We start from the raw sequence: 27,103 nt of genomic DNA, 5'->3' as shown, positions 1-27,103 counted from the left end.
GTGCTTCGCGGGTCTAAAAAATATTCGGGGGCATTGTAGTTTCGCTGAGCGGCACGAGGGGGCGCTGGAGCGGTTAGACGGCCGGCGTGCGCCGAAGAGGAGAGTGGACGAAGAAGAGAGTGGACGAAGAAGAGCACGTTCCCCCGGGCACGATTTGGGGCGACGTCTCGCGCGGTTCGGACCGTACCAGAGCTCCGGAGGAGGCTGGCGTGCGTGGCAGTTAAGCCGTAGAGGAACAACTTCCGCCCGGGCACTAGCGTGGCGACATTTCGCTTCGCTCGGGACCGTGCGAGAGCTCCGGAGGAGACCGGCCGGCGTGCGTGGCAGTTAAGCCGAAGAGGAACACCTTCCGCCCGGGCATGAGCGGAGCGCGAGGCTGTCAGTTATGAATGAATAAATGAATAAATAAATGAAGAATGCCAGGGCACACCGGACGGCGTACCAGCAGGTAAAAGTCGAAGTAATTAAATAAATACAAAAAGAAGTAATTGAATAAATACAAAAATAATGGCTGGGGAATAAAAAATAAGTTTTAATAATTTTGTTTTGTTTTTGTGTTATAACATGAATTTCACTCTCTCTCTACTCGTATATATATATATATTTTTTAAGCATTTTTGAAGGTGCGCCGCTACTTCGCACTTTTTTTTTTTAAGCATTTTTGAAGGTGCGCCGCTACTTCGCAGATTTTCAGTTTTCGCGGGTGGTCTCGGTTCCCATTAACCGCGATAACCGAGGGTTCACTGTATATCATAGATTGTAATATATATCACTGGTATTTTAATTAAGTGTCATTATTGACAGAACATATTAAAATGTATATTATAAAAATGATCAAAGTGTTTTATGAATAACTTGTCTGCCACACTCTCTACACTAGACCCTTGGAATTGTACGAGTATACACGGAAACACTCCGTTTTAATAAAAGGGAGGTATTAGGCCAATTCCTTCAAGAAACGTTTATCAGAGCAATGTTCCTAATATTTCGCACCAGTCACATTTAATGAAGTAATCAAAATAATGCATGAGAATAAAAGCTCTCAGTATAATTCAATATCGCAAACTGCAATCGCATTAATAAACAAACATCCTTGAAAGTGTCAATGAAAATGGAACATGATTCTTTTTGTAAACAGACTTTTGCTGGTACAGCCCTTAAATTGGAGCTCATTACATTGTGTATAAGTTGTGGCACGAGTGGGATACAATGCAATATTGTTTATACAGTACATTCATAGAGATAAAAATAGCAGGAGTATTTATTGGTATGAAAAGTGACAACAATAATGCCCATCTACTATGCCACCATTGCTTATTAAAATAGCATATTGCGTTGGTTCAAAAAAAAAAAAAACATATTACAGTGTCTTCCAAGGAGAACACAACGGGACAGTGCAGTAAGGCTTAAGAACAGATTTATTTTGCAGCCTGTCAGTAGGTAAAATCTTTGAATGAATGAAGTGCATTTGTAAACCAGCTACATTTATGAAGTGCACATATTCACATTTGTTTTCCGTTCATTAAATGACAATAATCACAGTCTCGTCACTATACTGAACAGCAAAGGCACATCCTAATATCTAAAACACCACAACACTCTTGGTTGTGTTGTTTGGTAAATGATTGTCAGTAACGTCACAAACTTCCCACTGTTTCATCTTTTGTCCAAACAACTGACCTTCCAGATATGCATACTCATGTGAAGAACATTGATCTTACCCAGGGTCAAAGGTCATATTCCGCAGCACATTGTTGGAGATACCATTCATACAATTTACCCTGTGGAGTAAATGAAATGTAAGACTTATGTTCCTTTTTATGAGGTGGATACGTATAAAAAAGCACAGTCGCAGTCTACCACAAGTTATTACACCATGCATCAACCAAATGTTTATGATATATATGTATATGTACCAAAAATGCTGTTGGAAAAGAGCATCAGGTTGATCAATGAGATTAGTTACAATGAAACTCTTTGCAGTCTTCGCAGTACCATATGTTAATAAATAATAAATACGTGTTTATTACAGCTGTGGAAGAAGTGAAATTATGGGCTTTAATGCCAATTGCCTGCAAGAAGCCAAAAGACCATAAAAAAGCTGAGGATTACTTACCTTCCCCGTTCACATCAATTATAATACATAATTGTCAATGTTTAGCGTAGTAGAAGTGGGAATAGTCCTACCTTCTTGGTTTTCACGACATCCAGGATGTAATCACTGTACTCAGTCATTGTTCTCTTCTCCTTCTTTGTTAAAGTCTTGTACCTTTGCCTAGAAGATGAGGCAGACTTACAATTAAATTAAGTTATGTGTATGTAATAATGGCATGAAAAGGTTGACTATTCGATGTGTAGACTTTACTACTCCACAATGTTTCGAGCGTGACATCGGCTAGTTGCTAATTATGGTTTTCTACGTCGGTAGAATTGGGCGTACGGAGGTGGTTGAGCCATTATGGGAGGGAACACAGTGGACTCCCGACCAATTGTAGTGGCATCCCTCATTTGCAAAATCTTAAGTTGTACCACCCCTGATATATATATATATATATATATATATATATATATATATACACACACATATATATATACACATACATATATATATACACACACACACACACACACATACATTATATATATATATATATATATATATATATATATATATATATATATATATATATAGATATATATATATATATACAGTAATACCCCGCTACTTCGCGGTTCACCTTTCGCGGCTTCAGTGCTTCGCGGGTCTAAAAAATATTTGGGGGCATTGTAGTTTCGCGGAGCGGCACGAGGGGGCGCTAGAGCGGTTAGACGGCCGGCGTGCGCCGAAGAGGAGAGTGGACGAAGAAGAGAGTGGACGAAGAAGAACAAGTTCCCCCGGACACGATTGGTGGCGACGTTTCGCGCGGTTCGGACGGTACCAGAGCTCCGGCCCGCGTGCGTGGCAGTTGAGCCGAAGAGGAGCACCTTCCCCGGGCCCGGGCGGTGTCAAGCGGCCCCTAAGTTTAACCGAATGGAAGCTCCGGAGGAGGAGGGCATGCTCGCGTCACAGTAAGCCGAATCGGAGCACCTTCCGCCCGGGCACCGGCGGAGGGCGAGACTGTCAGTTATGAATGAATAAATAAATAAATGAAGAATGCCTCCTTTCATTTCACTGTCATGATCCGTGCCTGTCATGCCGCGTGCGTTTTTGTTTTTTCAGCTGTGTGGGCGTTCCTCCAGCGATCGTCTCGTGCTGCGAGACGCGCTGATTACACTAACTATATTGTGATTATAATAAATATCTTTGTATCACCACCTTTTTTCCCCGTGTCTGCGTTTGGAGAGTCCTGCTCAAACCTCCAGCTCTGTTGGAGGATCATAACATTCACAGGGCACACCGGACAGCGTACCAGCAGGTAAAAGTCGAAGTAATTAAATAAATACAAAAAGAAGTAATTGAATAAATATGAAAATAATGGCTGGGGAATAAAAACATAAGTTTTAATAATAATTTGGTTTTTTTTGTTATAACATGAATTTCACTCTCTCTCTCTCTACCCATATATATATATATATATACAGTGAAACCCCGCTACTTCGCGGTTCACCTTTCGCGGGTTCAGTGCTTCGCGGGTCTAAAAAATATTCGGGGGCATTGTAGTTTCGCCGAGCGGCACAAGGGGGCGCTGAAGCGGTTAGACGGCCGGCGTGCGCCGAAGAGGAGAGTGGACGAAGAAGAGAGTAGACGAAGAAGAGCAGGTTCCCCCGGACACGATTTGTGGCGACGTTTCGCGCGGTTCGGACCGTATCAGAGCTCCGGCCGGCGTGCGTGGCAGTTAAGCCGTAGATGAGCACCTTCCCCGGGCACGGGCGGTGCCAAGCGGCCCCTAAGTTTAACCGAATGGAAGCTCCCGAGGAGGAGGGCATGCTCGCGTCACAGTAAGCCGAAGAGGAGCACCTGCCGCCCGGGCACCGGCGGAGCGCGAGGCTGTCAGTTATGAATGAATAAATAAATAAATGAAGAATGCCACCTTTCATTTCACAGTCATGATCCGTGCCTGTCATGATCCGTGCCTGTCACGATCCGTGCCTGTCATGATCCGTGCCTGTCATGATCCGTGCCTGTCATGCCGCGTGTGTTTTTGTTTTTTCAGCTGTGTGGGCGTTCCTCCAGCGATCGTCTCGTCAGCTGCTGCGAGACGCGCTGATTACACTGACTATATTGTGATTATAATAAATATCTTTGTCTCACCACCCTTTTTTCCCGGGTCTGCGTTTGGAGAGTCCTGTTCAATCCTCCAGCTCTGCTGGAGGATCATAACATTCACAGGGCACACCGGACAGCGTACCAGCAGGTAAAAGTCGAAGTAATTAAATAAATGCAAAAAGAAGTAATTGAATAAATACGAAAATAATGGCTGGAGAATAAAAAAATAAGTTTTAATAATAATTTGGTTTTTTTTGTTATAACATGAATTTCACTCTCTCTCTCTCTACCCATATATATATATATATATATTTTTTTTTTTTTAAGCATTTTTGAAGGTGCGCCGCTACTTCGCGGATTTTCAGTTTTCGCGGGTGGTCTCGGTCCCCATTAACCGCGATAACCAGGGTATTACTGTATATACACATTTGTGCTATTTCTATTCATGCAACCGTTTGTGGTAAAGACTTACCCAGAAAAATGTTTGGCAAGGAAAAGTAGGAGGTAGCAAAAAGCTCCAAAGAGCAGTACAAACACAACTTGCCCATCTTCTGGTATCCAGTCCCATAAGTACATCACTATTCCCTGCGAGGTGGATATGGCGGAAAATGACAGAGGTATAACTGTGCATGAGCAAAGTTGCAACACTTAATTTGAATTAACATTATCAGTGAGGTATTCATTTAGACATGTATGTTGTTTATTGTGGTTTGGCAGAATGAAACTAAACTGCAGCATACTCAGAGGTGTTTTATGTTTTTTTTTTAATTTAATGTAGCTATTTGAAAGAGAGTTTTTGATTCTTAGAATGCGGTCATCAGACAATGCAATGTTCCTAATGGACGTATGGTGATGATGAGGGAGAGGACTCACAGTGCAGATTGAAAGGTTTTGTGCTGGCCCTTCTCCCATCAGCTCACTCAGCTGCTCTTTAGAAAAGGTGCTCACAATGAAACTAAGGATGAAGAGAAGAGGAAGGAACACTCCCAAAGCACCGCACACAAACGAGTTCAGGCGGACACTTTTGTTGTAAGTGGCATCAGTCCTGCAGATGCAGAAAAAGAATTCAATATTATGTATACTCAACATGTATATAGTTAAAACTTATCTATTGCACATTTGACAAAGCTGTCAATAAACTGAATGGGTTATATAACCATGTCATGTTGTAGTTGACATGCTTCACCTGTCCTGTTGTAGTCGGTTGCTGATGGTGGAGCAAATTAAATCACAGTCTTTTTCCAACTGGTCCAACGTCCTCTGCACAGCTTGGTTAATTGTCTTTTCGATGGTCTGACATACGCCGTCAATCTGGTTCACACAGCGGCTTGGCTGGTGAGAAAAAAAAAAAAAAAGCCAACGTTCAACTTGGTATTCATTTTCATCTGATAGAGGAACGTCTAAGAGTGATGTGCTGTAGCCTTTTCAAGGCAGAAGGTGCACTTGATGGTCCGGTTGAGATGGAGGATGGTTAGATCTCTGTGGCTCTAAGTCATCATGGTGCAATACTTCCTGGCCACTGTCAAAGGTGGCTGAGCAGTGGCACTAGTTTACAACCCCCTGTGCTCGACACTTATTACAAAATATGAATCATCTTGTTCTAGGCATCAGCAGTCACCAGGAAATGGATCACATTCCAGAATAATCAATGCATTTCAAACCTGTAGGACAGCTGGAACCTGGATTTCAGATCATAGACAGACTCACATCTGAGATTTAGACTGAGACCCAAATCTGAGTTTAAGACTAATAAAACAAATAAAATTAGTTATAATACTAACAAATTTAAACAATTGTGTTTTATTATTTACACTGAGCGACCTGACAATGCATGAGCTCTATCAAAAAAGTCTGCCTTGTCAAAGATAATAGAGCCAAGTGGAGGCCTTTCAGTGCAAGTGTAGCGTTATTGTCTGTGTGGATGTGATTCTTATTTGTGCAGGTGGTTTGGACGATGAGTGGACATATAACATGATTCCATGTATTGCAGGAAACAATGTAGATTGAAGTTTACCTTCTGTGGGTTGGGGATATATATTGTTGGCATTTCAAAACCACATTTGTTGAGACCTGGGCGGCGGCACAATTCCTGGACAATCTGCATCATCACTCTCTACCAAAAAAATATATATACTGTTTGTATTTTGCCTGTGTTCAGTTGAAATTTTGGTTATCACCTCAATGAAAAAGGAGACTTTGTCTTTTCGGATACCTGTCGATCTGTTTCCCTGCCAGCTTCATCAGCCTTGCTGAGGTAGAACAGCAGCTTGTCCCCACATTTCTCACTCAGTTTCTCCACAATGTTCAGTGTGCGCTTGCACAAGGCCTGTCCCATCGGATCGAAGAATACAAATATCAGATCCGACTGTTCTCCTGCACAGAAATAGAAGAGAGCAACAATCTCACCTCAGTTTCAAACATACAGTGACCACATGTTGCTAAGCAGACTTACCCAGCCATGTGATGGCGCTGTTCACATTAAAAGGGTAAATCATGTCCCCGTCCACCAAACCAGGTGTGTCCACAAAGGTCACAAGGCTGAATTTCTTCTGCTTGGATGTGGAGATCTCTGCAGACAAGTAGTCCATAACACCTGGAATATCACAATATATATATATATATACATATATATATATACATGTATATATACACATATATACACATATATATACATGCATATATACATACATATATATACACACATATATATATATATATATATATATACACACACATATATATATATATATATATACACACATATATATATATATATATATATATATATATACACACACATATATATACATATATATACATATATATATATATACATCATGTTATAAATTCCAGGAAGATAAAATGTGCAACAACAATTTCAACACATCCTGCAAATGAATTTGCCATGTCAGTTTTTCACCATCCCCTGTGTAGAGAAGTCTGTTGTCATGGTTACACACAACAGCTCTTCAACTGGCAGCTTTAGCGTAGGGCGTGGGACATAAAGCTAGCCAGTGAAGAACGACTGTGAGGCAACGCACTGAGATTTCGATACACCCACCAGAACAGGACCACTATTGAGACGTACCTAGCACACACACACACACACACACACACACACACACACACACCCCCTCTCACGACTATTGACACAGTCCCTTTACACAAACGAACACACACGGACACACAAAATGAAGCAGGTGTTAAGAGGCTACACAAATTACATCCTTGTACTGCACACAGCAGAGATACCGGTGTCACATTAGCATTCCTCTGTTGAACACTTCAGCATAGCCACCATATCAATACATCCATCAGCTAGCACAAAGGCGAACAGAAATATTCTGCATGCAGCATCCTGCTTGTACGTGACCTAGCAAGACAATTGTGCTTCTGCGAAGAATATTATTTAAGATAAGACCAATGAACAGATGTCCAAAATATGCACAAACTCCCACTTTACAAATATGGAATATCAACATTCCTCAACTCCTTAAAGAGAAAAAAAGGAAACAAGGAAAGCATCATCAACGGCTGCTACTTTTCTCAAGGGCTTGTAAGTGTCAAAGTTGCCCCCACAGATCCTGTGTGTGATGCTGCAATAACACAGAGAGAGAACTTCTTGGACGAGGTAGGTCCAATGAGATACATTTACTGATAAGAATAGTAAAATAAACTCCTGAGAGAAGTAAAACACATGATATTAAGGAATATCCCAAATTAAATAATCAGCAGTTTCTCCCATGAGGACCTATACTGCATTTCTGATGAGTCATCCTCAGTTGCTCTGCACAGTAAACATATTCATTCTATAGGGTGTTTCCAAGCGGACGCATTGAGGTTAAAATAAAAAGCATGCTTGTATTCCAGAGCAGATCTGTCAGCGTGGCAAAGTTCCGGATCAAGGAGCGGTGCTATGCTGTACTGTCTCGGACGGTTGGGCATATCTCAGCAGCTCGTCTTGCCTGTCCCCACCGCCGCGTTTCTCTGACGATTCTGCCAGCACCCAGTAAGTCTTCAATCTCACTGCACAGACATACATCACCGCCCCCACCCTCCTTTACCCTCCCCACCCATGCATCCCAACCTCGTCACTCCCTGACACAACCGCCTCGCCATTCCCAGGCTCTGGACCACAGCTGACGCATGGAGAACAATTGTCTGGATTTTTTTTTTTTTTAACGCAAGTCAAAACTATTTCTTCTAAAATCACCAAAACTTGTAAAAATCTGACACATCAGTCTATCTATTGATCCAATGTATGGGTTGAATGTATTCTATTAACACTATAACAAAGCTTACCTCTGAACTCAAGGAGTGGTCGAAAATGGGGGTAGAGATGTAATGTTGCATTCCCCTGTGAAAAAGACAGCAAGAGAGAGAAAGAGAGTGCGAGCGAGAGAGAGAGAGCGAGAGAGAGAGAATTGATCTTCAGTAGTTTTCTGAGCAGCCAGCCCTCTCTGCTGTGAGTGCTTCCACTACTAATTATTCGTTTTCCTCTTCTAAACCGCAGCGGGAGAATATATGCACATAAAGAAGGTGCTTGCTGAGTCACTTTATACTCTGTCAATATGCGGCTAAATGTGTGTATTAGGTTTTACTCATGTTTTGGACACATAAAACTATTTAATCTGTCACATCGGGGGGACTGCCTGCTTTTATACAACAGCACTTTTTACATAGCACTTTCACAACAGCTGTAGCTCATCACTACTTATCCTGTTCTGGGTCGCACGGTGCTGGAGCCTTTCCCAGTTGACAGTTGCAGGGCACATAGATGGACGAACAACCCTTCACAGTCGCACTCACATTCACCCGGTCACTGAATGGGAACTGAACCCACGCTGCCTGCACACAAGTCAGGCGTGAGTACAGCTACACCAGGGGCCTTCCATCCGGTGCCGACAGGGCTGGAATCCTTCCTGTTCTCCATCTTTCCCCGCTGCAAGATGCCTGATTCAAATGATCGGATAATCAGCAAGGTCTGCAGAAGCTGGCTAACGATTCTGATCATTTGAATCAGGTGTGTTGCGGCAGGGAGCGATGGAAAACAGGCAGCGCAGCGGCCTGAATTGAAGCCCCCTGCACTACACCATCAGTTACCTACATCCCATCATGTAAAAGATTAACATGTTTATGGTTTCAAGTAGGGGTTTTAGAATTAAGAGGAAAAAGGGGTGGATACGCTGTCTTGCAATAAGGATTAGAGTGTGTCTTTCATTTCTATGGCAACTCCAGATTGCCTATTTTAACAGTCAACATGACAACAGTGTAGTAACAAAGTAGTAACAGTGTAGTAGCAGCGTCCAGTGATGGAAGCCTTTCTTGTTATGTTCTTGTGCATTTTCTATATTTGAGTAGACCTTTGAGGTTGTATTTTCTTACAGCTTTGTATGTCAAACAAAGATCCTGATTGGCCTGCCATTGTTCCATTGCCAAAACAAAGGCAATATCACGCAGAAATTTGAAAGTTTTATTCCAAGACAAAAACTCAATTTCTACTGAAGCCATCATCTGATTTTCTATATTTTTTGTGCATCGTACTCAGGTTAAAGTGGTCATTCCAACCAGACTTAACATTTTGACAGACTGTCATTTTGGAGAAATCTTACGTTGCTAATACAGGCAAATAATGAAAGGAACGCTTCATCAACCTTCACAAGAGATGTACAAATTTCACAACAACAAGCTGTATTGAAGCATTCCTTCATGCTTGTCAGTGTTTCATTCACTTCTTACCGTCAGTGATTCTCTTTTACGCCCACTTGTGATGAATGTGAAGCCCTGTGTTTCAATGGCAACACCAGTTTTTTGGATGTGCTCTTCTACATACCTGAAAAGAAAGCAAACACTTCAGATATGCTCAATGTTTAGGTTACCTTCCGCAGGATTTGAAGGCTGTGCTTTTTAGGACGGATGCTACCAAACATTTTATACATTCATAATTAGATTCCAAATGTAAAATTATAATTACGTGATTGTGCTCACGTTCGAAATACAAATATTTGGGATGTCAATCAATTTCACAAATATATTTGTCACAATGTTCATTATTAAATGAATAAAAACAAACAATAGAAAGAAGTCAAACATGACTCGCTTATTGAACACCTAAGAGCACAGGTGTCAAATTCCGTTCCTAGTAGGCCTCTTTTGATTCAAATGAGCAGGATACTAATCAGGCTTTTTCAAAGCATGATGATGAGCTGATCATTTGAATCAGGTGTGTTGCAGCTGGGAGAGATTGAAAGCATGCAGGAAAGCGGCCCTCCAAGACTGGAATTTGACACACATGCCTAAGCGCATAACACAGTTATTCCAGGATGGGCTGACATTGAATCTTACCAGTTAATGAAGGAGCTCTTCCCTGCAGAGTGGTTCCCCATGATCATCACAATGATCTTCTTTCTGGGGGGCAGGAGTTGCACTCCAAGGCTGCTGGCAATTTTGACTAAGCCTGGAAGAGAAACATGCAACCATAAAGTACTCATTTGGACCGTGTTGGAATAAATGAGCATCTTCATTGTACACAAGTCGTTTGACAGGACAGTCACTCAAATTACAGCCATACAGATATTTATAAAGGTGAAAGGCGCCTGCAAAATTAGAGGTATTTGTGAAGGTATAAAGTCCAAATTTGGATTGTTGTGAGGTTATGGTGGAGGGCTGTCATAGACAATATTAATGTAACACAAGTGGCATTTGAGTTAAGAATAGAAACTGTGAAATCCCCATTGAACTTGGAACACTCAAACTGTATTTTTATATTAACATCTCCATTTTATACTTGAATCGCTGATATTCAATATATTTAAAAAGAGCTAATCTAACTCGCCAGCTCTAGATTCTCACATGAGTCAAAGTGCAGTGACAGCCACTTTAGAGGACCAGTGTCCAATGTCAAATGCCACATGCAGGCACAACTGCAGAGACATACTTTCTTTGGAAAAGTATTTGTGGTATACCACTAACTTAAGCAGCGAATATATATATATATATTTTTTTAAATTGCATATCTAATATAGTAAACGACTACCTGTTCATGTTTATTGCGCAAACTTAGCTCCAAGTAATTTACCGTTTTCGCTGTCGACATACAAACTGTGGCATTCTTTCAGTATCCTCTCACTCGGTGAAGTGATAGCGGACTCCAATGGGTTGGCCACCGAGCGAGGCTTTCTGGCCGCCATGACAAACCGGGTCACGGGCACTTGGGCAGCAGTAGCCAGTTGACGCGCGACTCCGCTCAGCCGGGACCGGGGAAGGCTTTCAGTGTTACACAACGCATGATTTCAACAGAGACAAGCACGCCGCCCTGTGGTCGCATATTCTCATTACATCCGACTGTGCTTGACGAAATGACTAAATTGTGGGCATCTTTTGGTGCCCGACATTAAAAAAAAAACGAATAAATGCATTGAACCTGAATTTAGTAAATTAGAAAGGTGGACGATTGGTGACTACATGCCTCAAAGTTTGAAGTTTATGGGTTTGAAACAAATCTATAGCCTTCCTTTGTGGACTTCAATCAATGTGTCTTTGCGATTTTATCTATGCCTGCGACATACAGTGAAAAGTAGAACAATTATATGGTCCTCCACCGGATAGCAGAAGCTATTATCTGTGTATCCACCACTTGTCATTCATACTACTAGATCATCAGAGCTTTTCACTTGACCCTTTTTTGCGGTCAGACCCCTGCCCTTCGGCTGCGATTTCTGTACCCTTCCCGCCTCGACCCTCCCGCCTTATTCATAAAAAATATCGGCCCCCGACCACCCTTCTAAAACATAAAAGTTTCAGAGATGTAAAATATTTTGTTCAGCAGCAATGAGGATCCATTGCCCAGGATTGACCAGTACTGAAATATAAGGGTTCAAAGGAGGGTAGCCAGGCCCCCTGTTGCAAAAAAATAAAATTCGATGGGCCGTAGCTCCCAAAACCCTGCTCCGACTGAACAAAAATTTTAGATTTTGTGTTGTGTCATTACTATCAAAAGATTCACCAAGTTTGATTAAAATCTGCTTGTTTTTTTGTTGTGATTTAATATGGAATGACCCCAAAGCTGAAATTTAAACCCCAAAGTTCAGAATTACAAACGTGGGCCCCTTTTTCCATACTGCTCGCTTATTGAATCGAATAACTCATTTTCATTAACTTGACTATTTTTGTTTTGTTTTTTTGCAATATTATCGTCTTTCTGGTGAGAAATTATCATTTTTGTTGCAACTCTTATTGGATCTCATGCTTGCGTTATTGTAATGCCTATCCGCCTAAATCTGGTTTGATGTTATTGTTTTAATACATAGGAAAGAGGAACAATGTTTTTGAAATTCATTTGCGCCAAAGCCTTTGTTCTTGTATAACTGAGTGAAATACCGAACTAGTGACCATTCTGTAGTATTCAAAGAATGCAATACCGTTCAGTTGAAGAAAATGCAATAACGGGAAGCAATTAGGAAACAGCTGGAGGAGAGATAACACAAGCACACAAATTCCATTCACCCCCCCTTTAAATGTCTTGTGATTCTCAGTGGTTCTTTATATTGCTGAACATTTTATGACAATTGTGGGATTTTTGTAAATTGCATAGTAGTCCCAACGCTTTTTTTTTTTCACAAGGTCTTCTGTTTGGTCTGCTGATCAGCCTCAAGGTCTGTTTCCAAACAAAATCACCATTCATGCTGTTTCTAATCATATGACTAAAGTAAGCGCAAAGGATTATTGGCTGCCCTCTCCCCTCACTGTCGGACATCTACACCGCCCGGTGCCTCAGAAGGGCTCTCAACATCGTCAAAGACAATACCCACCCAAACTCACACCTGTTTGACCTGATGCCCTCTGGCAGGCGCTACAGATGCATCAAATCGAGGACCAATAGACTGAGAAACAGTTTCTTTCCGAGAGCCATCTCCATTCTGAACTCTCACACACACACGAGAACACCCTTACCTTGCAGAACAGCATTGTGATGTGTTTTTATATACCCTATTCAGTACTAAATTCCTTTGCACTCTCTTATTTATTTATCTAATTTATATATTTGTCTGTATTATTGTTGTATTGCACTGGAGAGGGGAGCCCTCTAATCTCGTTGCACACTTGAGTACAATGACAATAAAGGGATTTCTAATTTCTAATTTCTAACCACAAACGAAACAACACATTTTTAGACAACACAAACACGATAAATAAATTACCTTACCTACATAATAATTATAGTACTTTGGATTTAAATTGAAACAATTCAAACAATTACAAGATGAAACATTTGTTTCAATTACTTAACACAATTATTTGAATACTGAGTGCAGAATTTCACACATATCATCGGGTAGTCTGCATACTGAACAAAAAGTCAGGCTTTGCATGACGTCTTCTTTTATTTTTTTGTTTGCTCAGTAGTTTAGTATCTTAACCCGCTGCTTATGGAAGACTCGGTTCAACTTGTAACGTGGTTTGACCAAATATTTAGAGTCTTGTATTTGTTCCTGTTTCACTTAACATTCACAATGTCATCTTTAACATCAAACCAAAATTTGCCCAGTTAGTACATACAAAGTCCAATGGGTTGTTCCATGCTGAAAACCAATTGGGTTTAACCAAGCAGATTTTGATTTTAATAAAACTTTCTGTAACATGCTGATAGTGATGGCACAACACCAAACCCAAATTTTAGGTCAATCACAGCAGTCCCTTGGGAGCCACGGCCCACCAGATTTTAACGTTTTCATCAAAAAGGGGCGTGGCCACCTTCTTTTGAACACCTATAACAAATCAAAATCTCATGAAATTTTATTTATATAGCACTTTTTATCCATGAAATGAAGCTCAAAGTGCGGTACAATAAAAACATCCCAATTACCACAAAAGAGGAAAATAGAATTTAACTTCCATTGCTATGCAGTCAGATCTAAGTCCCGCTGAGCAAAATAGCTGCTTTCTCCATGAGACCACTCCGTTCTGTCTAGAGGAAATCAAAATCTATATGTCACTTAATTTCTTGAATTTCAACACAAAAAGACTGAATTTATGTTGTTCGGTCCCAGTGGCCCTTCTACTTTCAACCCTGTTAACATTGTCCCTCTGACATCCTATCTAAAGCCAACCAGTCTCGAACTTGTGTTTTAAATTGGACATTGATTTATATTTGATTGGCAAATCAGTGCTGTTGTTCGATCCAGCTTCTTTCACCTTAGGCAGCTCGCTAAAGTGAAGCCCTTTCTTTCCCAGCTGTATTTAGAAACAGTAATCCATGCCTTTGTTACATCTAAACTAGAATACTGTAATGCACTTTACTTTGGAGTCAGCCAGTCCTTCCTCAAGCGGCTCCAACTGGTGTAAAATGCTGCTGCTCGTCTTTCAACAGGAGCTCGAAAGACGGATGACATGACCCCAATCTTGGCCTCTCTTTCCTGGCTCCAAGTGCACTTTATAGTTCGCTTTAAAATACTTCTGTTTGTCTTCAAAGCTTTAAATGACCTCGCCCTAGTGTACCTCTCCGAGGACCTGCCCACTGCCTCAGGTCTAATTGCTGCCGGAGGTGCCGAGGACCAAGCGCAGCCTCATGGGGGATTGCGCCTTTTCTGCTACCAGTCCTTATCTCTGAAGTGACCTCCCATTGAAACTCGTTTGAAGACACAGTTTTATTCTTTAGCTTTCGACTCAACACGAGACTGTTGCTATTCTGCTGTTCTTCTGGTATCTATTGTTTGGCTTTTAATTTGTGTGATAATTTGCCGTTAATTTATATTTTACCATATGGAAAGTGCTTTGTTGCAGCTCCAGCTTTTGTAAAATGTGCTATATAAATAAAATTATATTGTATTGTATCTGTGAGGGGGGGGTTAAAATATTAAAAAATATTAATTAAAATATAGATAATGCCCCATTTAATAATGTGGAAACCCACGGCTATTTGCCCAAAGCGACTAATGCATGCATAAATCGTTTTTTTATGGCTACATTTACCTATTGTGGCTTTTTATCAGGTGTGTTTTGTAGTAGGGAAATTACGGGGATTATTAGGGGGTTACGGGGGTTAATCAACTGGGTTCTCATCCCGCTACTAGACTAACATTTTTTTTAACATTTGCCATACATAAGACCCAAACATATATTTTGTAATGTAACTGTAATTGATGACCGAAGGATAATGTATCCTAAATATGACTAGATGCTCGAGTCTTTATCTGCCAAGGTTGATGTCCAATCACTATCGCGCTATAATACCATCCAACAAATTGTTCAGGATAAAGACAACTTTTATCAGCAAGTAATCATCCTGTTGCATTCAACTGCTCCTCTTCAAAGCGGCCAAAGTAGCAAATGCGCAGACAAACCATCAAACCGGTGGCGTTAAAACGCAGTGACATAAAAACAGATGTATCTTATGTAACAGACTAGAAAGCATGTGAAACATTTATTTCTATGATCAAGTCCAAATGCTCGTATATCCGAGCCTCTTGAATGTTTTTTATTTCTAATTCTTGTGGCCTCCGTGAATTCCGACAAGCAGTGCCCCTTTTCTGACACGTTTCACATTCAAACACAAACCCAGTCCTACTGTAGCTGAGATGAAGAGAGTTCCTCCAGTCCTATGCCATACAATCCAGCATTTTCACTTTATTACATCAGTTCACGTGAGTCCAGATTGTGGCTTCATTGTGCAGAAATGAGCGCAACCTCTCAAAGGATTATGGGATTAATGGGGGAACTGGACCGCCTTGCAGACACTTTGCTAATGTCGTCCAGATTATATTTTTGGATTGTTTAAATGCCTTGCTGAAAACTGTTAGTAGTTTTTTAAAAAGTTAACCCACTGTCCTTTCGCCTTTGTTTTATTTGATTTCGACCTCAAAGTCTGCACTTTTATCATAGTTTTCTCCATGGCGTTTTTTTTCTTTTTCTTTTACCATTGTCTTCTACGGCGCTTATAGCCTACTATTACGTAATTTGTTTTTGGAGGGAATAAATTCCCCATGGATGGTCCTTGCTCCACCCATAAATGTTTTTTTTCTTTTTTATGATGAGCGGCAGATTGATCATTCATGCAATGCAATCAACATGCAAAATTTGCAAATATATATTTTTTTTATTTCCAAAAATAATCTGCAACAACATTCTTAAAGGCATGAATCGTTTTTTTTTACGTCCTTCTAATTATGATTTTTTTTTTTGTTACAAAAATCACAAGACTCACAAGCCTCAGCCCCAAGAATGCAACTTGAGGGGTTACTGAACCACTCCCCCCTCCATGGAGCTGAGATCATATGCTACACCTCACGGCAGCATTCCATTATGCTAGACTTTTGTCTGAAGCGGAACATTCATTATCCACGTTTAATTCAAACTTAATTGCTGTTTTGGTGCTTTTATCATGGAGATCAGCGAGGAACCACCTGCTAGATCAAATAAAAGGGTAAGTCAAAAATTACTGATGTAGTTGCAGAATTACATCTAAATTAAGTTTGATATATTTTAGACATAGATTGATGTGAAGGAGTTATGATCCATATTAGTGAAAGGAATTGATTTTCTTGATTAGACACTATAGCTCTTCCTGTAATCAACCGAACATAGCAATTCAATTCACTTGAACTGCGTTGTACTTTCAGTTGGCAGTGATTCATTGCAAATTCCAAATGAAATCTGCATGCTGTTGTCTGTGTTCGTGTAGGTCTGCAGGGAATCCTCTACAATTCAAATATGCGTGATAATAGAACAAAACAACGACTGCACACAGTATGTGTGTATTCATTTATTGTTCAATGAATAAGCACTTTAACAGCAGAACTTTCAGAAATGTTTATCAATCATATATAAACAATGCAATTAAATACTTATTTTTCTACTGGACTAATACGCAAAACCCCATGGCCATCAATTCCACAACTTTGCTGTGCCTTTTTCTTTTAATCAGTCAAGTCATGTATTGTGTTTGGCAAGCAAACCGTTTCTGCATCTGTTTTCAGTTGTTCATATAAAAATATGGTGGAAACCTATCCCAAGGAGTTGAGTTGAATACAGTGAACCCTCGGTTATCGCGGTTAATGGGGGCCGAGACCACCCGCGAAAACTGAAAATCCGCGAAGTAGCGGCGCACCTTCAAAAATGCTTAAAAGAAAGTGCGTAGTAGCAGCGCACCTTCAAAAATGCTTAAAATAAATAAATAAATAAATTAAAAAAAAATATATATATATATATATGTTGGTATATGTATCCATCCCTTAACTGCGAGTTCATTAATTCTATTTATCCAAGTGTTACATTTGGAAAAAAATCTGCTGAATGAGCCTGTCAATCACTGTAAATCCAGGGTGACAAATAAATCCCACGGAAGTTACTAGACTATCCCATGATGACACCCGGAATGTTTCATCCAAATCTTGTCACATCTCATTAGAAAAGTCCATTCGAATCTGTATGAGGGACTGTCATTAATTACAAATTTAGAGTGACATTTACAAAGAATCCCTTTGTTGTCAAACAAACGTTTCACATTTTGCAGATATTCAGTTATTATTTTATGCCACACGGAGATTTAAAGTAATTTGGATGTAGGATTTCAGAATTACGTCCCTTTGTCATTATAATTAAATCTTTTTAGTTATTTTTGCATTTTGCATTTACATTTAAATGCATAAATTACTGTCATTAAATGCACATTTTAATGTCAATTGATTATTATAATGAATGGCTAAGGGTGTTTGTTATGGAATTACATGTAATATTTGAATAACACTTCACAGGTGGCGTCCTGTCAGAAGTGGAATATCAATTCGTGGTATACGGTCACAGGAAGATTTTAAGGGACACACACTCTGAATGACACTTCTTGTAGTGTATGCCATTGTCAAATGATTTTACAACTACAAGTAATAATGATAATGGGGAACATAATATTCCAAAATAAAATAAGAGTTAATGCCACTTAAATGCGGCTTTCCAAAAGCTTTTAATCTGAAGTGATACTACAGATCTGGATGAAAAATCCTGGGTAGCATCCTGGGAAGATCTACAATCTGCCAAAATTGAAGTGGTTGAGTGAAAATAGGCTGATGACTTTTAACAATTTTAATCAATAAATTGTGGTGAATGACTATTTACAGATTACAAGGATCTTTTATTCTAAAATACTACATCGGATTCAGATTAAACTTTATGGGTGCCTTTTAGGATGTTTCTACAAGAAAATGATGTTTTGAGAGATAAAGGGGCTATTTTTAATGTCACTCTAAAGTTAGAAGTACTGTTCCTTGTGCAAATTTGCAATGGCTTTCATTCAAATGCTACATCGGATTTAAATAAAACCGCCAACGTCCTGTCACGGTCTAGTAACTATCAGAATGAAAAGGTGGAGTGATGACCGTTGTCACTGAAATCAATCAACAAACACGACATTCGTCATCTGTTTAAACTCACGCAGATTTCAAATGCTTTTATTCTGAAATGCTATCTAGGAATTTGATTACATTTCCTGGGTGCCTCCCTGGGTATGGTGGACCGGGACGGACTGGAATGGTTGAGTGACAAACAAACGCTCCAACCAAACCAAACCGACTGTGGTGTTGCTTTTAACATCACTTTGAATTGACAGTTTATGACATTCACGTTTAGAGCTGTCAGAAAGCTTTTAATTTGAAACCCTACATCCGAGAGGGACAGACCATTATTAATACCTGCTTTGAGACAGTTAAAAGTAGAAATTGCAATGAAAACGTTTGCCATTTTTTATTCATTGAATGACCACTTGAAGTCATAATTTCAAGGAAATCCGCTTGTGACGTCTCGACATTTCATGGCTTCATGCGAGACAACTTCTCAAAGTGGGACCATAAGTTGATTATTCACACACTGCGGTCGAATTAGACACAAGAACAGTGGGCTGTTGCAGGATAAAACCATCCCCTTGTTAGTTAGATTCAACCTCTGAATAAGGAGGACGCTCAGTGCTCAACGGACATTTTGGATACTACTGACACTCAGCAGCGCGCTCAAAAATGTCGAAAGAAAATTGGGACAATGACAATGAATATACTCCGTTGTTAATTAAAGAGGCTGAAGAAAAAAAGCCGGCATTGAAGGTATGTGAAGTATTTTGTTTAATTTTGTCAACATGCGATTAGGCTATATTTGGATTACGCTGACCATTTGAGATGTACTACGCGCATTTTACGATAATAAAATGTGAGTAAATAAATTAATATTAGGGTATAAAAGTCGGCAAAAAGCCCTTTAATCGTTTATGCCTAGAGTAAGAACAAGAATATTATTTTTTTAATTATTATTACTTGAGTGCACGCAGTCCTTTGTTGCAAGAATCAGTTTGGTCTCATATTCTCTTTTTTTTGCATTTCTGCTTTTCTCTGGCAGGTCCCAAACAAAACCCTTCTTCTGGCTACGTTTGCTGCTTGTATAGGGGGGACCTTCCAATATGGATATAACGTCTCTGTCATTAATGCACCCACCAAGGTAATGCTGATGTCTTCTAATACGAACATAATAAAATTTTGATACGTGTATTTTTATACTCATGCATGGTTGGTTACCTAGTAGTTATCATGTCTGCCTCAGTCGAGAGGTTCCCAGTTTGAATCTTGACACAGGCCTTTCCCGTGTGTTTGTGTGTTTCCATTGGTGTAATTGTGAAGGAATGTTTATGATCAGTGTAAAAGTATATGAGTGCCCTCTGAGGATTGACTGGTAACCAGTCCTGGATGTTCCTCACATATTGCCCAAAGTCAGCTGACTCCTCTAGAAAATGTAGAAAATTGATTGATGGTATTCATCTTTTGTCCCTTGTCATGTCTATAGTCTGTGCAAAATTTCATCAACCAAACATGGACAGAGCGTTACCAAACCGACATTGCAGACGGTGTTCTCACTTTAATGTGGTCCACTATTGTGGCTATATTTACCCTTGGAGGTCTAATAGGAGTGTCAATTGGAGGAACACTGTCGTTAAAGCTGGGAAGGTATTTTTTTCTTGAACATTTAATTAAAAAAAAAAAAAAAAAGCATATGTTTAACTTGGTCACTCTGCAAAACCTAAATAATGCAAGAGCTGTGCAAATAATTCTGCCCATACCTGTTAATAATGCTCAGTCTTTCATATTTTTTCCCAGCACCAGATAAAAAAAATATTCGAAACATCTTTCAGCACACTTCTTGATTTTTTTTTCATTAAAACCTTTCTGATAGTGTCAATCCAAGCATTTTTATTTTGTCAAAAGCAGAATTGTTGATACAGATCATTGCATTGGAACTCTTGAGATTGCTTCCCTGACAATGACATAATAATGGCATTAATACTGTATATATTGTTGTGTGAGCATGTAATAAAGGTCATATGTCTGTGTTGCTACAGGAAAGGGACATTGTTGGTCAATAATATTTTTGCCATAATTGCTGCCCTGATGATGGGTCTGAGCTACCCAACAGGAATATTTGAACTAATCATCCTCGGACGTCTTTTCATTGGATTAAATGCTGGTACATCTCATTCAATCCTACATAAAATGCATAAGTGATTCTTATCTGATAATGCTATCACTGACTTTAACCCGTTTGTCATGTGCATAGGCATTGGCCTTTGTGTTCAACCCTTGTACTTGGTGGAAATTGCTCCGACATCCATTCGTGGCCTCATGGGAATGGGAACCTCAGTTTTTGTGACGGGTGGGATCTTCACTGGACAGGTGATGGGCCTCAGGTAAAAATATTTCCTTTTCTAATTTTGACTAGCAAATATTTAATGTTTTTATAGGATTTAAAATATTGCCGCATTGAGAATACTGTGGTGCCATAAATCAAGAGTTTTGTTCCACACACGAAACTCAACATTCGTATCTCAAATCATCTTCCCAAATTGAAATGAATGGAAATGCCACTAATCCATTCCAGCCTCCTAAAACCAACAAAACTGATTGTGATGTGTTTTTGATGTGGAAAACAACACTCTATAATAATGTTTTTTAGTGGTATGTGAAAAAAATATTCAAACTATGCATAATACTGTCGTGGTTGATTTTTTTTTTATTTTTTTTTTTTAAGTTGTATTTAAATTTCATGGTTAAATTTCTATTTATGTGCTTTACATTGTAACTGAATATTTATGTCCATTTTTTAAAATTATTTATTTATATTTAAGTGCGATGGTAACGTTCACAGTGTGTTCAGTGTCCCAGTGCATCGAGCCTGCGGACTTAAGGCACTGTTATGTGGTTGTTTTATATACACAACATTTAATTCATAAGAATATTTATAATAACATTTTGAATGAAGCCTCTTTTTTGAGCAACAATTCAAATTTGTGTTACTTGTACACTGTATGGGTAAACTAGTATTATTTTTCAAAATGCAAGAAGGATGTTGCGCTAGCTTCTGTGTTGTTGAACAGAGAGCTGCTAGGTAAAGAAGAGTACTGGCCCATTCTGCTTGCCACCACATGCATCCCAGCGGTCATGCAGCTCCTGACGCTCCCGTGGTTCCCGGAGAGTCCACGCTTCCTGCTTATTGACAGAGGAGATTATGAGGGATGCAGAAAAGGTGAATTCAACACTATACATGCTTCAGTTTTTGGGGGTTAACGTTATTATCCAGGGCACATAGCTGTGGTTTGAAAAATTTAATATAGACTGTCTTAAATCACCTGAAGCAAAGAGCGTTATCTTCATCAGCATGGTATCATAAGATCCCATTACATTCGGTGAACCTTGATTTAAAAAGGATGACTCGGGCCAACAATCACCACATGCTGTGCATCATCTGCTTGCATGCAGCCCTCAGGCAGCTCCACGGTGCAGCTGATTGTGATGGTGAAATGGAGGACATGGAGAAGGAGAAGAACAACCTAGACCAGGAGGGATTCAAGGCCAAGAAGCCATGGGAGCTGTTTACGGACCGCAGCGTACGCTGGCAGCTTCTCACCATCATCCTTCTCAATTCGGCTCAGCAGCTGAACGGAATCAATGCTGTATGTAATGTATCTCTTTAACAACACTGGGCCTTTTCTGTATTCCTCCAAATGCTCACGTCATCCTGAAAATTAGATATAATCAGTCTTCATTTGGCTAACATTTCTCTAAATGAAGAGTCATTTGAGATTTGAATTGTATATTCTCTTCTGTTTTTGCTGCAGATTTACTTCTATGCAGATTATGTGTTTACGCAAGCAGGAATTCCTAGTGCGGGAATACCATATGCAACAGTTGGCACCGGTGCCTGTGAATGCATCACTGCTTTGACCTGTGTAAGTATTCTCTTCATTTCCTTTTTTTTGTTTAGTTTCGCGTTGGCATCGGCATTCTACTTGTTATTATCATACTACTTATTAGTTGTATTTAGTTGTTTTGAGATATGATGCCGTAACACATTAATTTTTTTCATTATATTATTTTGCTTAACCTATTTAGCTTCTGACCTTGTGTCACCTTCTGATTTAGTTTTTATACTCAAATGACATTCACAGAGAATTACTCATGAATGAAACACTGGAACGCAAAGAAAAGCCTTGTGCCCTTTCTAGGGAATGTCTCCCAAAAATGATTAGCGATAGAAGGTCACAAGGCCTCATTTCTGGACTCAGTCTAATATCCATCTTAATCTCAGTTAGTGCTGTGAAACTGTGCAGACATTCAAAGATATGTACAAAATGTACAAAACAGTGCTTAGTTTGACATGTAAAGGTTTTATTAATTTTTCAGTGAACACAAAAACAATTGTCTTAAATTGGACTCGCCATCCATTATCTAAGCCGCTTCTCCTCACGAGGGTCGCGGGTGCCTATCCCAGCTGCCTTTTGGGCAACTGGTTACCAGCCAATTGCGATTACACAAAGACACACACTCTCATACCTTGGGATATTTTAGAGTGTTCAATCCATCTACTATTCATGTCTGTGGAATATTGGAGGGAACTGGAGTACTCAAAGAAAACCAACGCAGGCCTGGGGAGCCAGAATCAAACCCTGCACCGCTGAACTGTGCCCCTTAGACTCACCAGTGCTGTTTTTTGTGGTTTAGAATTTTTTGATAACTTTTTTTTTTTTTGCCTTTCCTATCTTTCACTGATGTCTACTGGTACATTTTGGCGTGGATCCTTGGCAGCATTCTAACAAATCTGTTGGGATTATTCATTTATGTTGGGTAAATTAATCACTGTTGACATTCAATATGAAACATTGATTCCCAAAGTCGGGCTCCATCTAGTGGTATTCGAAATCTCTGAATGAAATGCGCAAACATTGCATAATTACATAAAATATAATATGCTTTTTGGGAATAAAACCTCTGTCGCAAAATTTGCCCTACTATACTACAGTATTTGAATGTTGGTCATTATTGTGGTACTTGGAGAAACTTCAAGGACCATCCATCGATCCAATAACCAAGGCGCTTATCCTCACGTGGGTCGCGGGATGATGTAAAAAACATTTAGGTCACTGCCTGCTGTGACGAAGTGACTTTTAATACAAACAATTTTACAACAAGTGTACAAATTTAATGAAAAGAGAACTCAAATCATTTTCAACCTATATTTAATTGAATAAATAACAAAGACAATATATACATATTTTTTTAATTATATTCTCATTTTGCATTTAATGCCTGCAACACATCCCAAAAAAAGCTGGGACAGGGAAAATAAAAGACTGGGAAAGTTGAGTAATGCTCCAAAACACCATTTTGGATCATTCATGTTAATTGGAAACAGGTGAGAATCTCAATTATGTGTAAAAAGTGCACTCATAAAAGGCTCAGATGTGGTGAGCTTCACCACTTCATGAACAACTGTGTGAGCAAATAGTCCGACATTTTAAGAACATTCCTCAACGCACAATTGAAAGGAATTTAAGAATGTCATGATCTACGATTCATATGTCATCAAAAGATTGAGCAAGTCTGGAGCGATATCTGCATGTTAGCAGCACGGCTGAAAGCCATCATTAAATAGCTTTCACCTTCAATCCCGCAAGAGGCATTGTGTTAAAAAACAACAACATTCTTATGTAAAGAAAGTTGCCACTTCAGCAAACCAGTGTCAATTAACACTGTTTTTGGCTACATCTAAAAATGAAAGTTAAAGTTTCAAGATCACCTGAGAGAGCCTGCCGTTACAAAGTGCACAATATGACCCCATACTGTTGAACAACAGCAACTGTATATCAAGCAAGAATGGGAAATGAATTCATCTACAAAGCTTCAAAAAGCAAGTTGCAGGCATCCAATTCAAAATACTATGTGAATATTTGCTCACAAAAAAAAGTTTATCAGGTTGGACATTAAATTTGTTGTAGTCTATTCTACTGAATATCGGTTGAGAATTATTTGCAAATCATTGCATTCTGTTTTTATTCATGTTACACAACTTAACATCCCGGCTTCATTGGAAATAAGGTTTGTAGAATCGCAGATGTCCATCAGAGAGAGAAGCTGACGTTTGACTCACTAAGTTAAAGCTTAAAAATGCGTCAGTACTGATTTGAGAAATGATCAGGTTATAATAGACATTATAACAGTGTATTATGATGGAACAAAATGGACGAACGTAGCATGAAAGGTCAGTGACATTCTGAGAGGAAATACTTTCATGTAGTGTTTTCATTCTTGTCATGTGGTCTTGTGTCACAGGGTTTGCTTATCGAGCATCTGGGTCGGAAAGTGCTCATTACTGGAGGATACACGCTCATGAGTATCTGCTGCATTTTGTTCACTCTGACCATTACGTTTCAGGTACTGACCCACATATATATTCATTGTAAATTTAAAAAAAAAAAAAGTTTCACTTTTTCTACTTTATATGACCTCCCTGTCTTTTCTTATTACTCTCAGGAGATAAGTCCAGTTTTTCCCTACCTCAGCATGGCATGTGTTTTTGCCTTTATTCTGAGTTTTGGATTAGGACCAGGTAACAATCTGCATCTTGTGTCAGTTCGTTATTTACCAAAAGCTGGTTCATACATTATCCGATTCTGGTGTCTCTGTTGTCTTCTCCGAAGGTGGTGTGACTAATATCTTGACTATGGAGCTGTTCACGCAAAACGCACGGCCTGCAGCCTACATGATTGCAGGCTCCATAAACTGGATCAGCTTCTTCTTCATCAGTATGGTCTTCCCTTTTATTGTGGTAAGTAGCCAACATGACGTTAAACTGAATGTCTGCCAAGCCTGTCCTTTGGCGATCAGATGAATTTATATTGCCATGAAAATGCTCCTCTACAGTTGAAGCAGAGATTTGACTACATTCCTCAAACCCAGCATTTTTCCCTTTAGTGGCCTGTATAAATCTTGGTTTTAACAATGCTGGACTGTATACTGTTTGCAACATGGGGAAGTGTATATATTAATTTCACAGACTGCTTATTCCTCTTCTTGAATTTATTTGACAAATGACCCCTGATAAGCTGTTAGTGAAACAGTGTTAGAGCAATCAAATTTGAGACCCCATTTCACGTCCCCAAAAATCTGATCTTTTCCACTGAACTTCTTATTAATTTTATGATGTATATGTTATGCTGGTAAAAAAAAATACATATTGTACAAGTTTGTTTTGTAAGAATTAAATTGAATCAGACAATGAACATGCAAACCGCAAAATGTGTGAAACATTTTTGGCTAACGTTAGCATATTATGAATAGTGGTGGACCTTCACTTAGCAACACACATTTAGTGTGGTGATTAACAATTGCATCTTGAATTTCAGTTGTGCTTTTAATTTTCAGGCACTGAATTACTGATGATGAGCTTCTATGTGTTTGTGTTATGTTTCTGAAGATCGGTCTGGGGCAGTACTGTTTCCTGGTGTTCATGGTCATCTGCATCCTAGTGGCACTTTACATATTCTTTATCATTCCTGAAACCAAGAAGAAAACCTTTCTGGAAATCCAACATGAGTTTCAGACTGGGAGAAAAAAGAAGACTTACGGCACTGATCGCTCTGGTGCGACACTATTGTCAACCTCAATGTAATCTGCACTATATCTCATAACTCAAGTGAATATATTTTTTTTATATTCATCACAATGCTGCCTTTTCAATTGTACAGTAAAATTCAACTTTTTTTAAAAATGAAATGTATTTTTGTTTTCTGCAGTTTTAATAAATTTACTGGAATTTGCCATAAAAGTTCTCCTTCTCAAAACTATAAAGTATTAAAACTGGTATACTGGTAAGAGGGCTTTGAATTTTTGCATGAGTGGTTGTGAATTTGTGAGAAAAACTCTGCATTATAGACACTGTTTTTGTGCTGAGCACAAGTCGAGCGCAAACTTCTGTCTAATTGTGGGTGGAGTTTTCTTTGCACTGGCAAAATTAGCCATAACGGGGTGTTTGTGCCTTCGTCCCACATTCTGGGATGGACGTACAGTAATCTTTCAATGTAAGATGTATCCTTCATATGCATCAAAATCAGGTACACCTAAGCACGTCCTGCTTGACATTGCAGGAACAGAAATAGACTTGCTCTAACATTGGCAGTTAAACTCCAAGATCTTTTGCTGATGATGTAATCCGTTGTGCATGTGATGTGGGCAATTTCACCCTTGATGGTGCGTCCCAGCGTGACCCCCCTGCCCCCCAACCCTACCTCAATGGTGACGGGGGTGATATTAAAAAAGTTTTAAAATGATAATATTTTTGATTAATGAATGAATGAAATACCATGACGTCCGACGAGCACCAAATTTGTCTGCCTGGGCCTCAATCAAATACACTAAAATGTTGTTACACAACCTGCACTGCAAGTTAGAGGTACTTTTTACAGTTTAGAGTCAAATCTGCAGATGCACCTAGTGAGGTTTGGTGAATCTGCTAAATTCACAAAAATGCTGAACGACACCATTGACCCGGAACAAAAATGATGATGCATCCATTTTCATGCCGAGACCACTTTCT

General features: G+C 39.4%; 2 protein-coding genes across 6 annotated transcripts; one reads left to right on the top strand and one right to left on the bottom strand.

The window, feature by feature from the left end:
• Window positions 1-649: 649 nt before the first annotated feature.
• Window positions 650-11,461, bottom strand: LOC148344376 (uncharacterized). 2 transcript variants are annotated; one of them, XM_088305715.1, is made up of 12 exons: window positions 11,286-11,461; window positions 10,553-10,664; window positions 9,947-10,040; window positions 8,510-8,564; window positions 6,660-6,800; window positions 6,420-6,580; window positions 6,222-6,320; window positions 5,394-5,539; window positions 5,081-5,252; window positions 4,680-4,792; window positions 2,188-2,275; window positions 650-1,781 (listed from the first exon to the last, which is right to left on the bottom strand). In XM_088305715.1, the coding sequence occupies exons 1-12, from the start codon at window positions 11,395-11,397 to the stop codon at window positions 1,728-1,730; spliced, it is 1,347 nt and encodes a 448-aa protein (XP_088161841.1). In that variant the 5' UTR covers window positions 11,398-11,461; the 3' UTR covers window positions 650-1,727. The 2 variants fall into 2 exon arrangements, with proteins under 2 accessions (XP_088161841.1, XP_088161842.1); XM_088305716.1 differs by lacking the exon at window positions 4,680-4,792.
• Window positions 11,462-16,539: 5,078 nt separating this feature from the next.
• On the top strand, window positions 16,540-26,225 carry slc2a11b (solute carrier family 2 member 11b). Of its 4 annotated transcripts, none has more exons than XM_088305712.1 (12): window positions 16,540-16,628; window positions 19,583-19,681; window positions 20,024-20,184; window positions 20,577-20,701; window positions 20,792-20,921; window positions 21,609-21,757; window positions 21,991-22,184; window positions 22,350-22,460; window positions 24,841-24,942; window positions 25,042-25,117; window positions 25,209-25,336; window positions 25,985-26,225. In XM_088305712.1, the coding sequence occupies exons 1-12, from the start codon at window positions 16,587-16,589 to the stop codon at window positions 26,177-26,179; spliced, it is 1,512 nt and encodes a 503-aa protein (XP_088161838.1). In that variant the 5' UTR covers window positions 16,540-16,586; the 3' UTR covers window positions 26,180-26,225. The 4 variants fall into 4 exon arrangements, with proteins under 4 accessions (XP_088161838.1, XP_088161839.1, XP_088161837.1 ...); XM_088305711.1 differs by lacking the exon at window positions 16,540-16,628 and adding an exon at window positions 18,777-19,293; XM_088305713.1 differs by lacking the exon at window positions 20,024-20,184.
• Window positions 26,226-27,103: the final 878 nt, after the last annotated feature.

The sequence above is a fragment of the Idiotropiscis lumnitzeri genome, chromosome 1, assembly GCF_059441095.1.
Source record: "Idiotropiscis lumnitzeri isolate Australia: NSW breed Sydney's pygmy pipehorse chromosome 1, RoL_Ilum_1.0, whole genome shotgun sequence".
Taxonomy (NCBI): Eukaryota; Metazoa; Chordata; class Actinopteri; order Syngnathiformes; family Syngnathidae; genus Idiotropiscis; species Idiotropiscis lumnitzeri.
The sequence above is the reverse complement of the archived record's forward strand: the minus strand, read 5'-3'. Positions and strand labels throughout refer to the sequence as shown.

Bases quoted from the DNA above. Each gene is read 5' to 3' on its own strand.
- LOC148344376 (XM_088305715.1), bottom strand. From the start codon at position 11,397: ATGGCGGCCAGAAAGCCTCGCTCGGTGGCCAACCCATTGGAGTCCGCT. The intron at 6,581-6,659 runs GTAAGTCTGCTT...ATTTCTGTGCAG, and splicing joins CAGCGCCATCACATGGCTGG to GAGAACAGTCGGATCTGATA. The intron at 6,321-6,419 runs GTATCCGAAAAG...TTTTTTTGGTAG, and splicing joins GCAGGGAAACAGATCGACAG to AGAGTGATGATGCAGATTGT.
- slc2a11b (XM_088305711.1), top strand. From the start codon at position 19,210: ATGTCGAAAGAAAATTGGGACAATGACAATGAATATACTCCGTTGTTA. The intron at 21,758-21,990 runs GTGAATTCAACA...GCTTGCATGCAG, and splicing joins TTATGAGGGATGCAGAAAAG to CCCTCAGGCAGCTCCACGGT. The intron at 24,943-25,041 runs GTACTGACCCAC...TATTACTCTCAG, and splicing joins CTCTGACCATTACGTTTCAG to GAGATAAGTCCAGTTTTTCC.